The following is a 16,721-nucleotide window of genomic DNA, read 5'->3' on the forward strand; positions in this document are numbered from 1 at the left end:
CGTATTTCTCCTGTTGCCTTTTTGATCACGGAGAACCATCTTCCTTTTCTTCCCCATCCAATGATTTCTGCCTTTTTTCCTCAGTTTAAAAATACTTGACCCCACTGGTGTCACCAGAGTCAAAGGGTGGAACACAGGTTAGTTTCTCAATGTTTTAATAATAATAATAATAATAATAATAATAATAATAATAATAATATTAGGTCAAATCCTTTGGGTTACAGGGACACCAAAGGTTTGCAGGAAGTCAGATTAACTAATTAAATTCCCACTGAGTTACCAGAATTATATTATTACCAAACCAAAAAGTAAATTATTTTTGTATTTGATGTGCTGATTGATCCAAAGAAAACATCTCTCTGGTTTATCCTCAGTTTGCTTCTCGGTTCCCAGAGTCTAATCTGGAGACACCACTGAACCCAGAACTGGTTTCACTCCAGATTAAATGTCTGGTTCAGAACCTGTCGGAAAGTAGTTTGATCTGCCGAAGAAGTCCCTGCAGAACCGTCAGAACCACCTCTGGTCATGGGGGATGTTAAACAGAACTGGCAGTTCCGCCTAAAGATTCCTGCAGGAATCAGTTCTGATGTGAGAACCTGGACAGAACCAGAAAATTAATCTGGTTTGAACAAGGAAACCTTTTCATCTCAATGAGACCCAAACACTGCAACACTTTAAATTAGATCACATTTATTCACAGAATGATTCACGCTGGGATGTTACAGGTTCTGGATCTATGGACCACTGGATGCAGAATGGACCAAAGAATGACTAAAGCTGGGACTCGAAGTTCTGGACTAAGACAGGATGCTTGAAACATCCTGCTGAATTTTTCCTTCACTCAGAGCTTCGTGATCAGATCTCTGATCGGTTCTCCAAAAAGTCCATTTACATAATTTAAGATCAGGAACCACAGAGAGGACATCATGGATCAGGTCTGCTGTAGTTTCTGTTCAACAAGAAACAAATCATTTTGAACCTTATATATATATATATATATATATATATATATATATATATATATATATATATATATATATGAATGAGACCGGGGCAAGTTGTCACATTTTTTACACTCGCACATAAATATTGGAATCAAGACACCATATATAAAAAAACATATATACCAGATGAAAGACCAAAGTCTCAGGTATATATTTTGTATTTGTGTATTTTTCATATCTTATTTCTGTGCAGACTCATAAGTGATCTAATGGAGATCGTCACCATGTGACAAGTTGCCCCTCCAAAGGGTAAGATGTCACACAACCAATAAAATAAGGGCAAAATGAATGTTGTTGTTATTTTTTAATGTTAAATGAATAAATGACAATAACTCACTTTTACTTCTTATGAAATAATATGAAATAATATGCAACATGCATTACGAAACTGACACTTAAACTTTAAATACAAACAAAAGAACAAAAGAAAATCTCATGAGTCAGACTCCTCATCTGAGTTGCAGTTTTGCCATAGCTTATGTAGATTCAATTGCATCATATGAAATAACATCAAATAAAATTAAATATTATGAAACATTGATTGATAGCTGTTTGACCCTGAATTTCCGCTGGTGTGAATGTTTTACAGTATCACGCCAAAGTACAGTAATTGACATTAAAGTCCTTCGCTGTACTCCTGTTCGACTTGTGACCGAGGGTCACCTGCCTGACTGGCCTCAGCATCACGTCAGGTGCTGCACGGCCATGCTCTGTTTTGCTTTTATAACTCCTGACCAGCTTCTTACTTTGTCCTCTCTTTTAAATCGCTCTTTTTTCTGTAAAAATAATGTAAAAGTTTTATTAGGATGTATTGATTTAAATTATTTTTTTAAATTATCATTTTGGAGTAAGTTCTTATGTGACAACTTGCCCCAAATGACCATGTTTGCTAATGCTAGCTCTATATTAATGTTAGGCTTAATCAGAAATATGACTGAGGTATGACTGGATGCCTTAATATCTATTTTAAAAAGTCCATATGTATAACTGCTAGAATTTTTATCTGAATGAAGGTTATTTAAAAAAATATGGAGTTAATATTTTTTACTTTGTGTAGTGGAAAATGGTTAATTGGAGCTCATCTCAATTTACAATGACTTGTCTTTCTTCTCACTCAGTCCATGAGACCTGACCATGCAAAGGAGGAAAACTGGTATTCCACTTTTTGGTTGCACCCTCTGATGGAGAAGATAATTGCAATGTGGCAACTTACCCGTGTGACAACTAGCCCTGGTCTCCCCTATATATATATATATATATATATATATATATATGTAATACTGAATCTTGATGTAATTATATGCCAGTATACGCTTTAGCCTTCCTAGTCCTATTCAAATCATAGATGTAAATATATAGACATAGCCAATAAAGTGTAATATGGTTTAAGTCAAAATTATGAATTTATCTTTATTTTAAAAGTCTTAAGCCCCCCTGAAAATGAGGAAATCATGATTGTTCGATGCTGTAGCACATGTATTGTTTACATTTCGACTGGTTGTAACTAGGGAGCACCAATATGGCGGCTGGTGACGTCATAACAATGTGTACTACCAATAGCCAATCGGATATCAATACAATAAATAGAGATCAATGTCTCTGATGCTACGGCAGCGTCACCGAGCTCCTTCCTGTCTGACCCAAAGCCTGATTTTCACAATAAAAGCTCAGCGTGCGTGATCTTCATGATGATGATGTGCTCGGGGATAATTGGCCGGTACCTGAGGAGGAAAGAAAACAGGTGTTACAGTTAAACTTAGACTTAGACAACTTTATTTGTCATTTTGTATGCACAGAGTGCTTACAGAACAAAATTTCGTTGCATACAGCTTATGAATTGCAGTAAAAATTAAATTACAGTATAAGGTGCAGCAGTGACTGAAAAGTGAACAATTGAATGTAGACAATGCAGGAGAAGTCACAGTGTACAGGTGAGTATTTTTAAAACCATTTGTATGTGGATGGAAAGAGATTGAACTTAGGCAAGGCGGGGTTCAACCCCAATCAAGGCTGGGAGATAGAATAGTTACAGATAAAAATGGGAATGGTATAGTTGAGGACACATTGTTAATCTGGAAGGAGGTGGTGGACAGGTACAGATTGGCAGATGTCACTGGACTCCTGATGTGGCCCTCCTGTAACTCAAACTTTCGGCCAGGAGAATTGGATCCCTCCTTTTTAGGTTGGAAAGATAGAGGACTCGTAGCTTTATGCCAGTTTGTAGATTGTAATACTTTTAAAACATTTGAACAATTGAAAAAGGGAGTATAATCTTGAGAACAGAGACTTATTTAAATACTTTCAGGTGAGACATTTTTACAACACTAAAATAAAAAGAGTGTTCCTCCTGAAGGTAATACTATTGTAAACATTTTCACAAATGCTTACTCTCACCTTCCATGTAAAACTGTTTCCAAACTATATAAAGGGCTGCAGAAATATAATGGAAATAACACCTTGAATATTAATGCTAAATGGGAAAGGGAATTAGGAAAAATTATTTCAGAGGATGATTGGCTTTCAATGTGTACGACACAACATCCACCAGCTCTAAGAGGTGGAAAGAATTCGGATGGAAATCCCTAATTAGATACTTCATTACACCTAAAATTACTAGTAGACAGAGAGGAAAAGAAGAGCAATGCTGGAGACAATGTGGCCATCAGAACGCCGATCACTCTCATATATTTTGGTACTGCCCAAAGTTGGCAACTTACTGGGACGGTATCTGTCAGACTACGGGCCGATTCATAGCTCACGTAAAAGACGGATACGTGTGGAGTGTTTCATACATTCTAACCGTCGATTTCGTCCGTATTTTGACACGAAAATTGGGAGCTTACGATTACGGACGAAACGGATCAATACGAAGCAATACTACCGGAAAAGGTGGGGGCGCTATTGAGTTTGTAGTACAAAAGGTCAACAAAATCACGAAGAAGGTTATAATTCTGGGCTTTAAACAATGGCGGGATTCGAGGAATGACTTGCGGAGATTGTCCGCAGCTACCCACACATATATGATGTGTCGTGTCCGGGGCACAGGGACAAACAAAAAGTTCTAAATAGTTTTCAAGAAATCGGGGAGTCGCCAAGCACTGCCACCTAGAGGAAAATATTGGTTATTGCACACCTCAACATAAAAGACGGACGGAGGTATGAAGGAGTCAACGGATAGAACGTACGGACAGAAATACGGACGTGTAGGCCACACGTGGGGTATGAATGGACCTTACCGGGATAATCTTGGGGTATGCCATTCCTAAGGACTCCAGAATTTTTCTGCTGGGGCTGTTATCTGAAGAAGTACTTTGAAAAGAAGACGAGTACCTTTTTAAAATTTTATCCCTTCCAAGCAAAAAAGCTATTACACGGTCCTGGCTAAAGAAAGTTTCTCCCAAGCTGGATCATTAGCGGGAAGTCGTTGAGGAGATCCACTCCATGGAAAAACTGACCTATCTTTTACGCGTAAGAGGACATTCTTTCGATAAACGCTGGTCTAAATGGCTGACATACAAGAATAAGGAAGCACAATCAAGCTTAATGTCTTGTAATATTTTCTCTTTTCTCTTTTATTTATCTATGTATCAGTGCCCCTAGTTCTATGTGTGATGTATGTTTCATTGGTATGAAAAACATTAAATAAAGAGTATAAAAAAGCAGAGATCCAAAACACACAAAAAAGAAAAAAAACATTTGTAAGTGCAGAATTGATTGTGCAAAGGGCATTTGTGCAAGAATACAGCTTGTAAACTACAGTAACTTTAAATTACAGTGTAAGGTGCAGCAGTGATTTAAAAGTAAATGATTGCAGTGGGTAGCGCTGTTGCCTTGCAGCAAGAACGTCCTGGGTTTGAGTCCAACCCTGGGTCTTTGTGCATGGAGTCTGCATATTCTCCCTGTGCAAGCGTGGGTTCTCTCCAGGTACTCCTGCTTCCTCCCACAGTCCAACAACATGACTGTTAGGTTAAGTGACGTCTCTAAGTTGTCCTTAGGTGTGAGTGTGTGCATGAATGGTTGTTTGTCCTCTCCGTCTATCTGTTGCCCTGCGACAGACTGGCGACCTGTCCAGGGTGTACCCCGCCTCTCGCCCAGTGAACGCTGGAGATAGACACCAGCGACCCCATGAGGGACTAAGTGGGTTAGAAGATGGATGGGTGGATGGATGGATAATTTAAAGTGTAAACAAAACAGGAGAAAGTCACAGTCAGTGTACCGGTGAGTATTTGTGCAGAGTTTATGGGTTATAGTTCAGCAGTTCAACAGTCTGGCAGCAGGGAAAAAGCTTTTGCAGAACCTGGTGGACCTGCAGCGGATGCTGCGGTACCTCTTTCCAGAGGGCAGCAGGGAGAACAGTCCACACCCTAACCCTAACCCAAGTGTAGACCATAAATACAGGCTGTGGGCCAAACAGGCAATCACTTCCTTCTGTAAAATAATAAAAAAATGCCCATTTATTTAATTTCAATCATTTGTGCCAGATTTATGAGATTGGAAGAGGAGGTTTTTTTGCTATCTGCAAGTGCAGAGTTTTTTTTAGGAGGGAAATCCTGACCCTTGACTTAGTGTTAAATCCGGAGATAATGCAAGTCTTTATGGATGCATACGCTGGTACTAATACAAAAGGCTTTATTGGCAAGCTTTAATGAAATTTCACAACTATGAATAAGGGGTCAATAGATTATCAGACTGCCGTGGGAAAAGGAACCCATCATTACAATCTCAGAGGAAGTTTGGTCTCAACTGTGGAAAAACACCTTTTGAACTGCTAAGTCCTCAGAATGACGGGATCTTGGGTGGAAGAACCTCACCAGGTTTTTTATTACACTAAAGCAGAAATCGAGGTTAGGTGGTGCACAGTTGCCCTGCTAGAGGGTGTGTGGGTGGTTTCTGCAGATTATGTTCATATTTTCTGGTCCTGTCCTAAATTAAAGATATTTTGGCACAATGTTAAGCAAATATTGTCTGAAACCCTGGACACAGTATTGGACTTTTCTTTCATCTCCTTGTACCTTGGAAAACTCCCTGAAGGACCCAGTTCATGTGACACATGTTTACTAAAGTTTTTCTTGATTGCAAGCAAGAAGGCAAGAAAGCAGGCAAGCCCCCCCACCTTCAGGCTCTTCATAAGCATTATAAACTGGATCCACGAAATGGAAACATCGACTTTTTCACTGCGTCTCCAGAAGGAGAACGGAGAGAGAATCTGGGAAAAATGGAACAGTAGACTCATAACAAAATACTTTTGTGAATTTGAAAATATATCTGCCTCTGCTGTTTGGTGGGTACTCTGCTCCTGGGTAGAGGGTTATGTGTGTTATTTATTTTAATTTTTTTGATGCAGACCAGTAATGCAGTGTAAAATACACTGCTCTATGGTATGATGTGGAAGTGTGTTGGTTCTGCTCTCTGAGCGACCAGAATGGACCTGCTCCAGGTTCTGAGAAAAGCCGAGACGTAATGAAGCTGCAGACACAGGGCACACAGGCCCAGTCTGGGCAGTTCTGGTCCAATCTGAGGGACATGATCAGAACCACGTGTTTAGATGGACCCTGTTCTGATTAACAATGGGCATAAACTACCCGTCTCATTCAGAAAACATTTCAGAATCTGATCACGATATTCAGATCTGATTCCTGGAGTCCGTGTGAACAGAGCCAGGGAGGGAATCTCTGAGAGGAGGTTCTGTACCTTCAGTTGGTGACACTACTGGGACCTGTCGGGTTCAATCTTGGTGTCTCCGTTCTGGGAGTCTGTCTTCTGGGACAGTTTAGCCGCTTGGACAACAGCCTGCGAAGCAGCAGCGTGACGGTTAGCGGTTAGCATGGCAGAACAATCAGGAAACACAAGAAAAAGAACCTGAGCAGGAAGTTCTGACCTTGAAGCTCCTCTTCCTCTTCTGGACGTTTTGCTCGGGATGGAAGATGATGACATAGACTTTGGGAATGTACAGCATCCCCAGAGAGACGGAGGCGCTGAGGGACATGGACACGGTCAGAGTGGCCGTCTGGATGAAGAGCTGCGGATAAAACCAGACCTCCCTCAGAAACTGTTAAAACAGCCTAGAAGCTTCAGGGATTTACTGAAGAACCGCGAGGAACCTGCTGAGAGCTTCCTCTGTGTTGATGTTTGGACCTACAGAACCACTATGAAGGAGGAATTATTCAAAACCTGCTATAACCTTTTAACTGGATTTCTTCTTCTCTGGCTTCAAGCAACGTAGCAGGCTGAAGACTTCTCCACAGATCTCAACCTGGAATATCTGCTTCCCTCCATAAGTCCTTCTCAGACCAGGTTCTGGTCAGAACACAGAGGACCACCGTCCTTTACCAGACCCGGCTGAAACGACCCGCAGCTCTTTGCTCAAAATAAGACGTGTTTCTGTCAGGAGAAGATGGGTTCCTTCACCTCCACTGGGTGGGGCTGACATGCTGGTCGGTTTCTTCATAAGAACGGTTTGGGTTTTATGACCCACAGATTTAACCCTGGTCCATCTGAAGATCAGCATGTCTTCTAAGGTTTCTCAGCCTCCAGCAGCAGATGTTTCCATATGTTCCAGCTGAAATGTCGAGATCTTGGTTCCTCGTGGTTTCCATGTTCTCCGGACTCTGAACAGTTCTACTGCAGCTTGTTATCCTGCTCCAGAACTGAGCTAAGTGCCTGGGCATCAGAAGGCCCACCAGAACATCAGAAAGAACCGACCAGCTGCCTCAGAACCACCAACAAAAGGACGGAGGTTTCATCAGGGACCCCCGGGGAGAGCTTCCAAACGGGTCCACACAGGTTCTTCCAACACATGGAGATGATCGGGTCCATGTTGGGGAAGTTCTGTTGAGTTGGTGCAGTAGAAAACCAACGTTTGATGGTTCAGTAAATCTTTCCTGTAACCGGACGGTTCCATTGTGAGAGCAGATCTGGTCCCGCTGACGAGATGCGGGTCATAAAAACGGGTTCTTCCCTTTCTTCAAAGTATCAAAAGGTGGAAACTCCCTCATGTGATCATCAGAACCGCCAGCTTGAGGCAGAAGAGCGGATCTCTGCGGGTATGAACAAAGCCCGGTTATCCTGTGTGTGTGTTGGGGGGACCAGAACACAGGCTGGTCCTCACAGCTCACTAATGTCTGCCACAGCGGTAATCCTCCGCTCTGTTGTTCTCAGATAAAAAGCTTCTCTTAAATCCTCCTTCATTAAACACCCAGAGCGGAGGCGGAGGAGGAGGACCGGCTGTTATCACGGAGCCACAGAAGGAGAACCGGCGCTGCAGACCGAATGTGGCCCGTTGTTGTTTGCAGCTATTATTCGTGTTTCCATGAATTATTCTCTTTGAAATGTTGCTGCAGCAGCTGTAACCTCCTGCAGCTCCAGCTTTAACCGTAGAGTGAAGCTTTTATTTTGTCAGACCCGGCTGGACCAGGCTGTTCTCCTGCTTCCTGCTGTTTCCTTCCCAACATTTAGTCTTTTTTTTTGTTAGAGCTGTTTGGGCTTTTTTATGTGTTGGTTCTAATCTGGATAATCCGACCTCAAAATGCCTCTGGGGTTTATCTGAAGCATTACGGACCCCCCCCCCCCCCCCAGCTCCAGCTGACCCAAACCGCTTCCACCTGACGACCAACGGTTCCGCTGATCCTGCAGCTGGGCCACCCACCTCTGTTTCGATTCTGATTTGTTGATGTGTTCTGGTAAACATCCACCAGTTTCCGCTCAGAGAAGATTCTGGAGATCCGACAGTAAACCAGAACTGACACAGATTAAAGAGGACCCTCCATCGGTTTATATAAAAGAATAGAGTTATGAAGGTTCTGTTTAGAAAGCTCAGCTGCTACACCTGAACTCTGCCACATACTGTGGTTCTGTTAGGTTCTAGCTTATCATTCCTTTTACTTTCTGTCCTTCAGCTATCACGTTCCTGCTGGTTCTTACTGATCTGCTGGTGTTGTTGCAGGGTCCCCTTGGTGGGCTCACCTCTCCCTGGTTCTGCTGACTCTGCTTGGTTCTCCATGTGGCCTCCTAATTCCCCTGGGTCCTGCTGGATTTTGATGGGGTTCTCTCTGTTTTCTCATGGTTTTAACTTGGGTCTATCTAGCTGGCCTGGGATCCCGTTGGTTCTTCCTGGTTCTAACTGATTCACTGTGGTGCAGCCCGGTTCTTACCTTCTCAGTGGACTGAGCAGTACCAAAGAAGATGGGCACGAAGGCGAGCCAGACGATGCAGGTTGTGTACATGGTGAAGCCGATGGGCTTCGCTTCGTTGAACGTCTCTGGAACACCTCGACTCTTCACTGCGTAAACCGTACACGTTACCTAGCAACGGATGAAGCAACAGCTGATCAACCGTTTCCTAGCAACAAAAGTACTAATGTTCCTTCCCAACAAACTCAACAGGAGCAACTGAGAAACAGGAAGAGTGAATAATGTCCTGCTCAGTTCGTCATCAGGTGTCTAGTGCCCTTTCATCTAAAATTTAAATAAATGGTAAAGATTTTTACGATTTTTTTTACTTCCCAAACATAAAAACATGACGCACATTTACAGTTAAGTTAACTGTAAAACTCAATCATCTAAAATAAGAAACTCTGCCTTTAAAACACCATTTGAGTACAAAAACCTGAGAACCTCTTTCCCACTATAAAGCACGGTGGTGGAGCCATCATGCTCTGGGAAAGGATTCTTTTATCACCAGGAGGTGGAAACGGATCTGGAGACTCACAGTAGCTCTGGCTCTGCGCTAGAGGTGTGGATCTCTGAGGAACATCACTCTGAAGCCAAAAGTAATACTGGCACCTTGAGGCTCCAATCGGTACAACATCTTGCCAATCACAACAATCTAATCTACCGTTTTTAAACGGTGTGTTGCTGTTGTGAATTTTTACTTCCACGGGACAGGTCTATGATGCTGTATTCTGGTTTGCTTCTCTTACTGGCTTCCATGTGTACAGTCTGCTGCTGTTTTGCCAAGTTAAAATACCAAATGCTGTGCTCTTCATTGGGAACCCTGAGGACTCTCAACTAATTGGCTCAGGAACTAGGAAATAAACACTGGCTACACTCTTAACCGAAGTAGTTCTGAACCGTACCTCTAGGTTTGAAAGGAGAAAAACGTGACTAAGACGTTGTTGATGTAGAGGACCGATTATTTATAAGTAATGTTACTTCCATCCTGGGAGAGAAATGATAATGATTTAAGTTGATTTTACAGTAAATCTTACTTATAGCTGCTTTAACCATCCAAATGACATTTGGTTCTGACACGTCTCCAAGTTCTGTAGGACATCAATGACTGATTGCTGATTTACCATGAGAACGATGCTGTAGCTGAGGCAGCAGATGATGGAAAGGTCAGACATGTCACACTTCAGGATGCCCCGGGCCAGGTCTGGGTTTGGTGGGCGGAGCTCCTCATAGTCGATGATGGTGTGAGGAGGAACAACAGCGAACCACACAAACACGCCAAGAACCTGACAGACACCAAAAAGTAATGCAAACAGCAGCTTACTGTTGTACCTGCAGGTCATGTGACCACCTACCTGGACAGAAATGAGGATAAAGGTGATAGCAAGCTGAGAGGTGGGGCTAATGAATTTGGGCGGAGTCACCGACCTCTTGCCCTGTTCAAAGATTCTGTAAATTCGGTTGGTTTTGGTTAACATGGCAGAGTAAGTGATGGCCATGCCAAGGCCCAGCAAGAGGCGTCTGAATGCACATGCCACCACACCTGGCTCTGCGATCATCAGGAAGGTGATCAGGTAGATCAGAAAGATACCTGTGGAGAGAGAGTAGACAGGTGAGATCATAATGCTGCTAATGTCACCCTTGCAGCTGGTTCCGGATGTTTTATTGAACTCACCTGTTAGGAGGACGTAGCTCAGCTCTCTTCCTGACGCCCTGACTATGGGGGTGTCGTTAAAGCGAATAAAGGTTATCACCACAGCACTGGTTGCTAGGATGCCGAGCATGGCGAGGGAGGCGGGTACCAAGGCCCAGGGAGAATTCCACTCTAGCTTGATAATGGGTGTGGGACAACAGGCGGTTCTGTTAGGGATGGGACGCATGTCTGTCGGGCAGGTCTCACAGTTGAACTCATCCAGCTGGTACTGGTATCCGTCACAGAGCTGCAGGGATGCGAGAGAGAGGTTAGTTACACCTGAGACTATCGAAGGGGAGGGGTGCAGATATTGGTCATCCACGTTGAAGCAGTGAAGGTAGCGTGATGAAATGTTTTCAGTACCTCACAGTGCCAGCAGCAGGGGACTCCTTTCACCATCTTCTTCCTCTCTCCTGGTTTACAGGGGAAGCTACAGATGGATTCTGGGACGGATTTGTCTCCTCCAGACCACTGCATCTCCTCCAGCTGCACACACATGGCATGAAGTCAGGAAGATAAAGTCCACCCAGCTAACTTTCATGGCACATTTAGTGTCTTACATTGAGTCTCAGATTATTGGTCCACTGGCCGATGACATGATAACCAGGGTGGCTGTGATTGGTCATCTGAAACTGAAAAATGTCGTAGCGTCCCGGAGCATCGCCGTTTTCATTGAACAAAACACTTGTTCCTGCACTTCCTGTCAGACACAGAGAGACGGACGGCAGCTTTACATCAACACAAATATGGGTTTAATTCAGCTGGGTGGATGGGTGGGGGGCTGCGTGGTAGATTAGCGATGGATACTGTCCCCTTAGAACAGAAAGGTCTCTGGTTCAAACCCAAATCGTGTGTATTTTGTAGTGGTGCATGCTGCTTTTCGTTAAACAATCTAGTTAAATAGTGACTTCAACTTGAGGAGCATTAGTGTCTCTTTGTGCTTCTATGTTCATACTGGGTTACCTGTCCAGGTGCATCCATACCTCTTCACAGACTCCATGTTCTGCTCAACAGAATTGAGCAGCTGGGTGAATTTAATCTGTTAAATGGTAGGCAGATTTTTAGGCTGCTGGGGGAAATCAAGATTACTTTCCTTCACTCTGCTACTTCCTCCTACTACTCTCCAGTTTTCAGAATCAGTTTTAATTGGCAATTAGCTTCATTCAACAAGTAATTTGACTTTTCTTCCACTTTGCTCTCAAGGATGACACTTTAAGTGCAATATACAAAAAAAGTTAAATACAAATATATTTCTTGCAAAATAATATATCTATGCATGATCATCTACAGTTATTGCAGCCAAAAACTGTATATTCTGTCTCTACAGATACACGTTTGTTTTTTGTGTTTAATAAGGAACTGAATGAGCGATTGCAGTCTTGGGAAAATAGGGATAAATTACAGACAGGGATGAGTGAGATTGCATAGTACAGCTGATAGTTTTATATATATTTATAAATAGTCCAAGGACCAAACTTAAAGAGCTTTTCTATTCATGCTGGTGAAATAACACCTTAAACAAGAAAATAATTCAACAATACACAAAGCAGTAGGAAACTTGTCCATGGGCACATCTGCAGGGAAAAACTTGGAATGGAACCAATTGCAAACCATAAGCTTTTTCAGTGAAACAGCAGCTGTCCTACAAATGTCACCATAAATATGAAGCTTTCATTGACTCTACATTTTTGTTTTGTTGGTTCCAGGACTGACCAGAGAGTCCAAACTGGTTCCTAGAGCCACCTTTGGCCGCCCAGATAGAGCTGCACTGCAGCGATGTAAAACAACATCAGAATCATTATGAATATTAATAAAGCCTGAAACAATCTGGGTCTTTAGTGAGAGATGCCTTCCTGTCTGTGAATATTCAATCAGTGGAGTCCAGGTGGGTTCTTCCTGCTTGTTGACACGTGGCCCGCCTCTTCCAGATGAACTGTTCCGTGTCTCTCAGCTGCTGCAGCTTGCCATCTTTATTAAAAATTGACCGCTGGCTGACAGGAGGGGCTGCAGGGCTGTGGTTCTGTCTCTGAGGACAGAAGAAGATGAAGACTAACTGCCTCCCTGACAGTAGACTACGTCTGCAGCGGCTCAGACTGTTTTAGGAACCAGCCTGAGACCACTGGGATGGACTTGCCTAGAATCTGAACCGGGGTCTACAGCACCAACCAATCTGAACCTTACCGGTACCATGAATACAACCTCCACCTAGAGGAGCATTTGAAGACCTGAAAATTTTTTCATTCAGTCTCAATGTTCTAGGTTCTTCTGGTTCCTAACGATCCTCCAGCAGAAATCCAGACTTTTGATTGGATGGTCGTGTTGTAGTTACAGAACCTAGTTGCCTCAAACACCGTCTTGACTTTAAATGTCGCACTGCAATTAAATCCAGTTAAACTCCAAAGAACTTAAGCATCTCTGAACTGTTTCAAATTCACAACAAACAGCAATTTGATTTGTTTGTTCCTGGTCTCACAATCAGTTCCAATGTGTTTATGATGTTTTTATGTTTTCATGTAAAGCACTTTGAACCGCCTTGCTGCTGAAATGTGCTACACAAATAAACTTGACAAAAAATTTTCACAATACAAACCAATCCAGGTTATAAACAGAATTAAAGAATCAGAACAATCCAGACAGGATCACAGATACCAATGCAATTCCCTACAATGCAGCCAAATTCAGTTAAAAGAAATCAAGTCATTAATGACTTTGAAGCAATCCCTTCTCCTTGAGAAGCATATGGGGACAGTGGAAAGAAAGAACAACCAGAGCCACAGGACCGTCTTCTTATGAGACACAAACCATCTACAGACAATGAGATCATTAAGGAAAGCAGGGAACCTGATGTTGTCCACTCACTATCGGTCCACCATCCTGTCTCCATCCCTGCCTGCCTGTCTGTGTATCTGTCCGTCTACCCAGAAGACGTTCATCAGACCGAGTTCTCAGGTTTTTCTCACCATTGAAGTTGACGGCTCTGATGTAGTCCAGCAGCAGGCGCCCCTCCACAGGATCCATGCTGTTACAGACCCCATGGCTGTTGGGACACAAGTCCTGGTGCATGTTGTGTAGAGCGTAAGCAACGGCGTAGACCGCATCAATCACAAACTGGACCTTCCCCTCCTGCTCGTAGGACGAGTCCCGACCAATCCGCTCCCCACCTACAGACAGAACACCATGCCGGGTGATCACCTATGATCTTTGCATGCCTCTATACGCGGCTGTGATTACCTGTACATTTCTTCTTGTCTGAGTCCAGTTTTATCCCAGGGCGGGTCAATTTGCACCTGAAGTCGTCCTCCCAGAACTCAGCAAACCAGATGTTCCTGCGGTTGTTCTCCAGAGAGCGAGACATGAAGTACTGATCAAAGCCTGTAGGACACAAAGAGTTAGAACCCTCAGAGACTGGAACCAAGTGATCACCGACAAACCGTCAGGTTCTACCGTCAATCGAGACTCGCTTGGGCAGAATGGTGACAGCGCCCTCTGCAACATCTTCCAGCTCTGCGATTGGTGAGCTCTTCGCTCCCCAGCTGTCTGACCCGACAAACAGGAAATGTCCCGTTAGGTTAGCCTGCCTCGCTGCTTCAAGGACACGCCTACCAGAGAGAGGGAGGAGTCAAAATCAAGTCATCTGACCACATCTGTCCAACCAGCTGCAGCAGGCAGAGTCGACTTCCTCTGGTGTTTTACTTGATGTCATCCTCGTTGGCGAAGATGATCACTCCTCTAGCGTTGCTCGTCTCCATCAGACGTCTTATGATCTTATCGAACTCCCCAGCTTCTGGCTCCCGAGGGATCTTCACTGACTGAGCAATGCACACTCCACCTGGTGGAGAGACAGGCGGGTCAGAGACAGGTGAGAGACACTGACCAGACAGAAAGGTGAAACAGACAGGTGAGGTGAAGAGGTCAAAGACAGATGAGACAGGTAGGACAGATGGGCCAGAGAAAAACAAGTCCAGGACAGGTGAGACTGACAGGTGTGTCCATACCAGCCTCTCTGGAGATCTTCATGAAGGCCTCGACACCACTTTCTCCATAGTTCCCCTCCGACGCCAGCGTAGAGACATAGTTCCAGCCCAGCGCTTTGACAATGTCCAGCATGGCCTGAGCCTGGTACGAGTCGGGAGGAACCACCCGGGAGAAGAAGTCGTAGCGATTGTTGTCGCTGAGCTCCGGAGCCGTAGACGCGTAGCTCACCTGAGGTATCTGACACACATTGAGATTTGGAACCAGAACCCAGTTGACTGGTTATAGTGGACACCCTGGTGGAGCCACAGAGACCAGGAACACTCAGACAGATTAATGTTGTGTAACGGCTCAGTTCAAAGTGTGTCAGGGATTCAATCACATTAACACACAGAGTGATTAACTAAGCCCTTGTTAACGAGCACACCTCGTTATGACAGCCACCTCCTCCTCATCATCAGAGAAGGAGGAGGAAGAGCGAGCTGCACTTTAAAGCATCACATTCAAACATCCAAACATTATCTACTTGGTTCTACTGGGTTCTTCTACACTTTACTGGTTTTTGTTTATTTTATATGTTGTTTAACTATGGAGAAGTGATTCTGTCTGCATCAACGGTTCTACGTTCTCCTGAGCAGGGTCATCAGATTGATCTCTTTGCTCCCTGGTAGAACCTTTTTGTGATGGTGATCTTTAACTGGAAGTGCTTGTCCTGCTGATGATTCAAATAAAAAAACATTTTACACTCATCCTCCTTTCTGTCATCTAGCTGCAACAACCTGTTCCTCGCCTACATCCGTCTCTGGTTCTGTCTTGTTTCTCTCTGCCCTGTCTGTCTGCATGCTGTCTCACTCTCTCATCTGTGTGGTGTGTCTTTAATCTGTCCCTCTCACCTCGAACAGTCGCAGGATGTTGGCCACCATGATGGACACGGAGCTGGCCGATGCGCCGATCACACCCACCACCCTCTCTGGTTTGCGGATGATGGGCGGTTCACCGTTGGAGCAGCGTATGTCGGATATGTCCTTCTGGATCAGTGCCTGAACAAAGGTGAGCGACTGTTCGAGGGCGTAGGTGTCTCTGGAGCAGGTGTCCAAGATGCGGGCCCCCAGCGTGATGTTGGGCAGGAGCTCAGGGTCACTGTTGATCTGATCCAGAGCGTACAACATGGCTTCCATCCGGTGGATGCCCTTCTCCTTCTTCAGCTCGCCACAGTTCACGCCATGAGGACCGCGGGCATGGATGGGGAACAAGCCCCCCAGAGTGATGTCACCAGGTAACTTTATGGAGTGGGGGTGGAAGTGCTGGTGGGATGCCCTCACCTGTACCACCGGTTCACCAATCCAGATCCAGAGAGGCAGCAGGAGGCGGCGCCAAAGAGCGGAGTGGTGGCCAGCATGAACAACATTTGGATAAAAGGTTCCTGGGCCTGATGTTGTCATACTGAGGTGACGTTCAGCATGGAGCTGTCATCCTGCGATGGTTACCTGAGGAAACATCAATCAGCTGAAACATTTTAAACCTTTATTTATACAGAAAAGCAGACGATTGGTTCAAGCATGAATACAGTTGATCACCTGAATTATAAGTTGGAGTCCCTCAAGGTTTTCCTTTAGGTCCCATCTACTTTAGCTCTGGCCTGGAACAGGTTCTAATAGGAACACGGACACCAAACACTCCTCTGTGTTTCAGATCTGAAGTACTTTGGGTAACAGAACTCGGCACATATCAGAGCGGGCTCTGATTTGGACACAGAGTTTGATCTGAACTGTTTTTCTCTGCTGCTTTGATCTCCTCAGAGATGAAACCTGTCAGTTGGACCCAATCAAAGCCTGGGAGAACATTACATTAGGAACATCCCTAAACTCAGCAACAGAACCTTCA

The 16,721-nt window shown here is 44.2% G+C and overlaps 1 protein-coding gene across 4 annotated transcripts in view; it reads right to left on the reverse strand.

The window, feature by feature from the left end:
• Positions 1-1,480: 1,480 nt before the first annotated feature.
• Positions 1,481-16,721, reverse strand: part of grm6a (glutamate receptor, metabotropic 6a) — a 15,821-nt gene continuing 580 nt past the window's right edge. The window contains exons 1-17 of one of the 4 annotated variants that reach the window (XR_004932050.1): positions 16,415-16,721; positions 15,731-16,324; positions 14,861-15,077; positions 14,559-14,694; positions 14,310-14,464; positions 14,097-14,237; positions 13,826-14,026; positions 11,426-11,565; positions 11,229-11,351; positions 10,848-11,112; positions 10,528-10,763; positions 10,297-10,458; positions 9,155-9,304; positions 6,883-7,023; positions 6,696-6,794; positions 4,241-4,313; positions 1,481-2,725 (exon numbers count right to left, since the gene is read on the reverse strand). The exon at positions 16,415-16,721 is cut by the window's right edge and continues 554 nt beyond it. Coding sequence is in view for 2 of the 4 variants with exons in the window: in XM_036144000.1 (XP_035999893.1) it covers positions 6,711-6,794; positions 6,883-7,023; positions 9,155-9,304; positions 10,297-10,458; positions 10,528-10,763; positions 10,848-11,112; positions 11,229-11,351; positions 11,426-11,565; positions 13,826-14,026; positions 14,097-14,237; positions 14,310-14,464; positions 14,559-14,694; positions 14,861-15,077; positions 15,731-16,279 (2,700 nt within the window). In the remaining 2 variants the exon portion in view is untranslated. Of the gene's footprint in view, positions 2,726-4,240; positions 4,314-6,695; positions 6,795-6,882; positions 7,024-9,154; positions 9,305-10,296; positions 10,459-10,527; positions 10,764-10,847; positions 11,113-11,228; positions 11,352-11,425; positions 11,566-13,825; positions 14,027-14,096; positions 14,238-14,309; positions 14,465-14,558; positions 14,695-14,860; positions 15,078-15,730; positions 16,325-16,414 lie in introns of those variants that run through there. The other 3 variants (XM_036144000.1, XM_036144005.1, XR_004932051.1) reach the window with 3 other exon arrangements.

This window comes from Fundulus heteroclitus, chromosome 1 (genome assembly GCF_011125445.2).
Source record: "Fundulus heteroclitus isolate FHET01 chromosome 1, MU-UCD_Fhet_4.1, whole genome shotgun sequence".
Classification (NCBI taxonomy): domain Eukaryota; kingdom Metazoa; phylum Chordata; class Actinopteri; order Cyprinodontiformes; family Fundulidae; genus Fundulus; species Fundulus heteroclitus.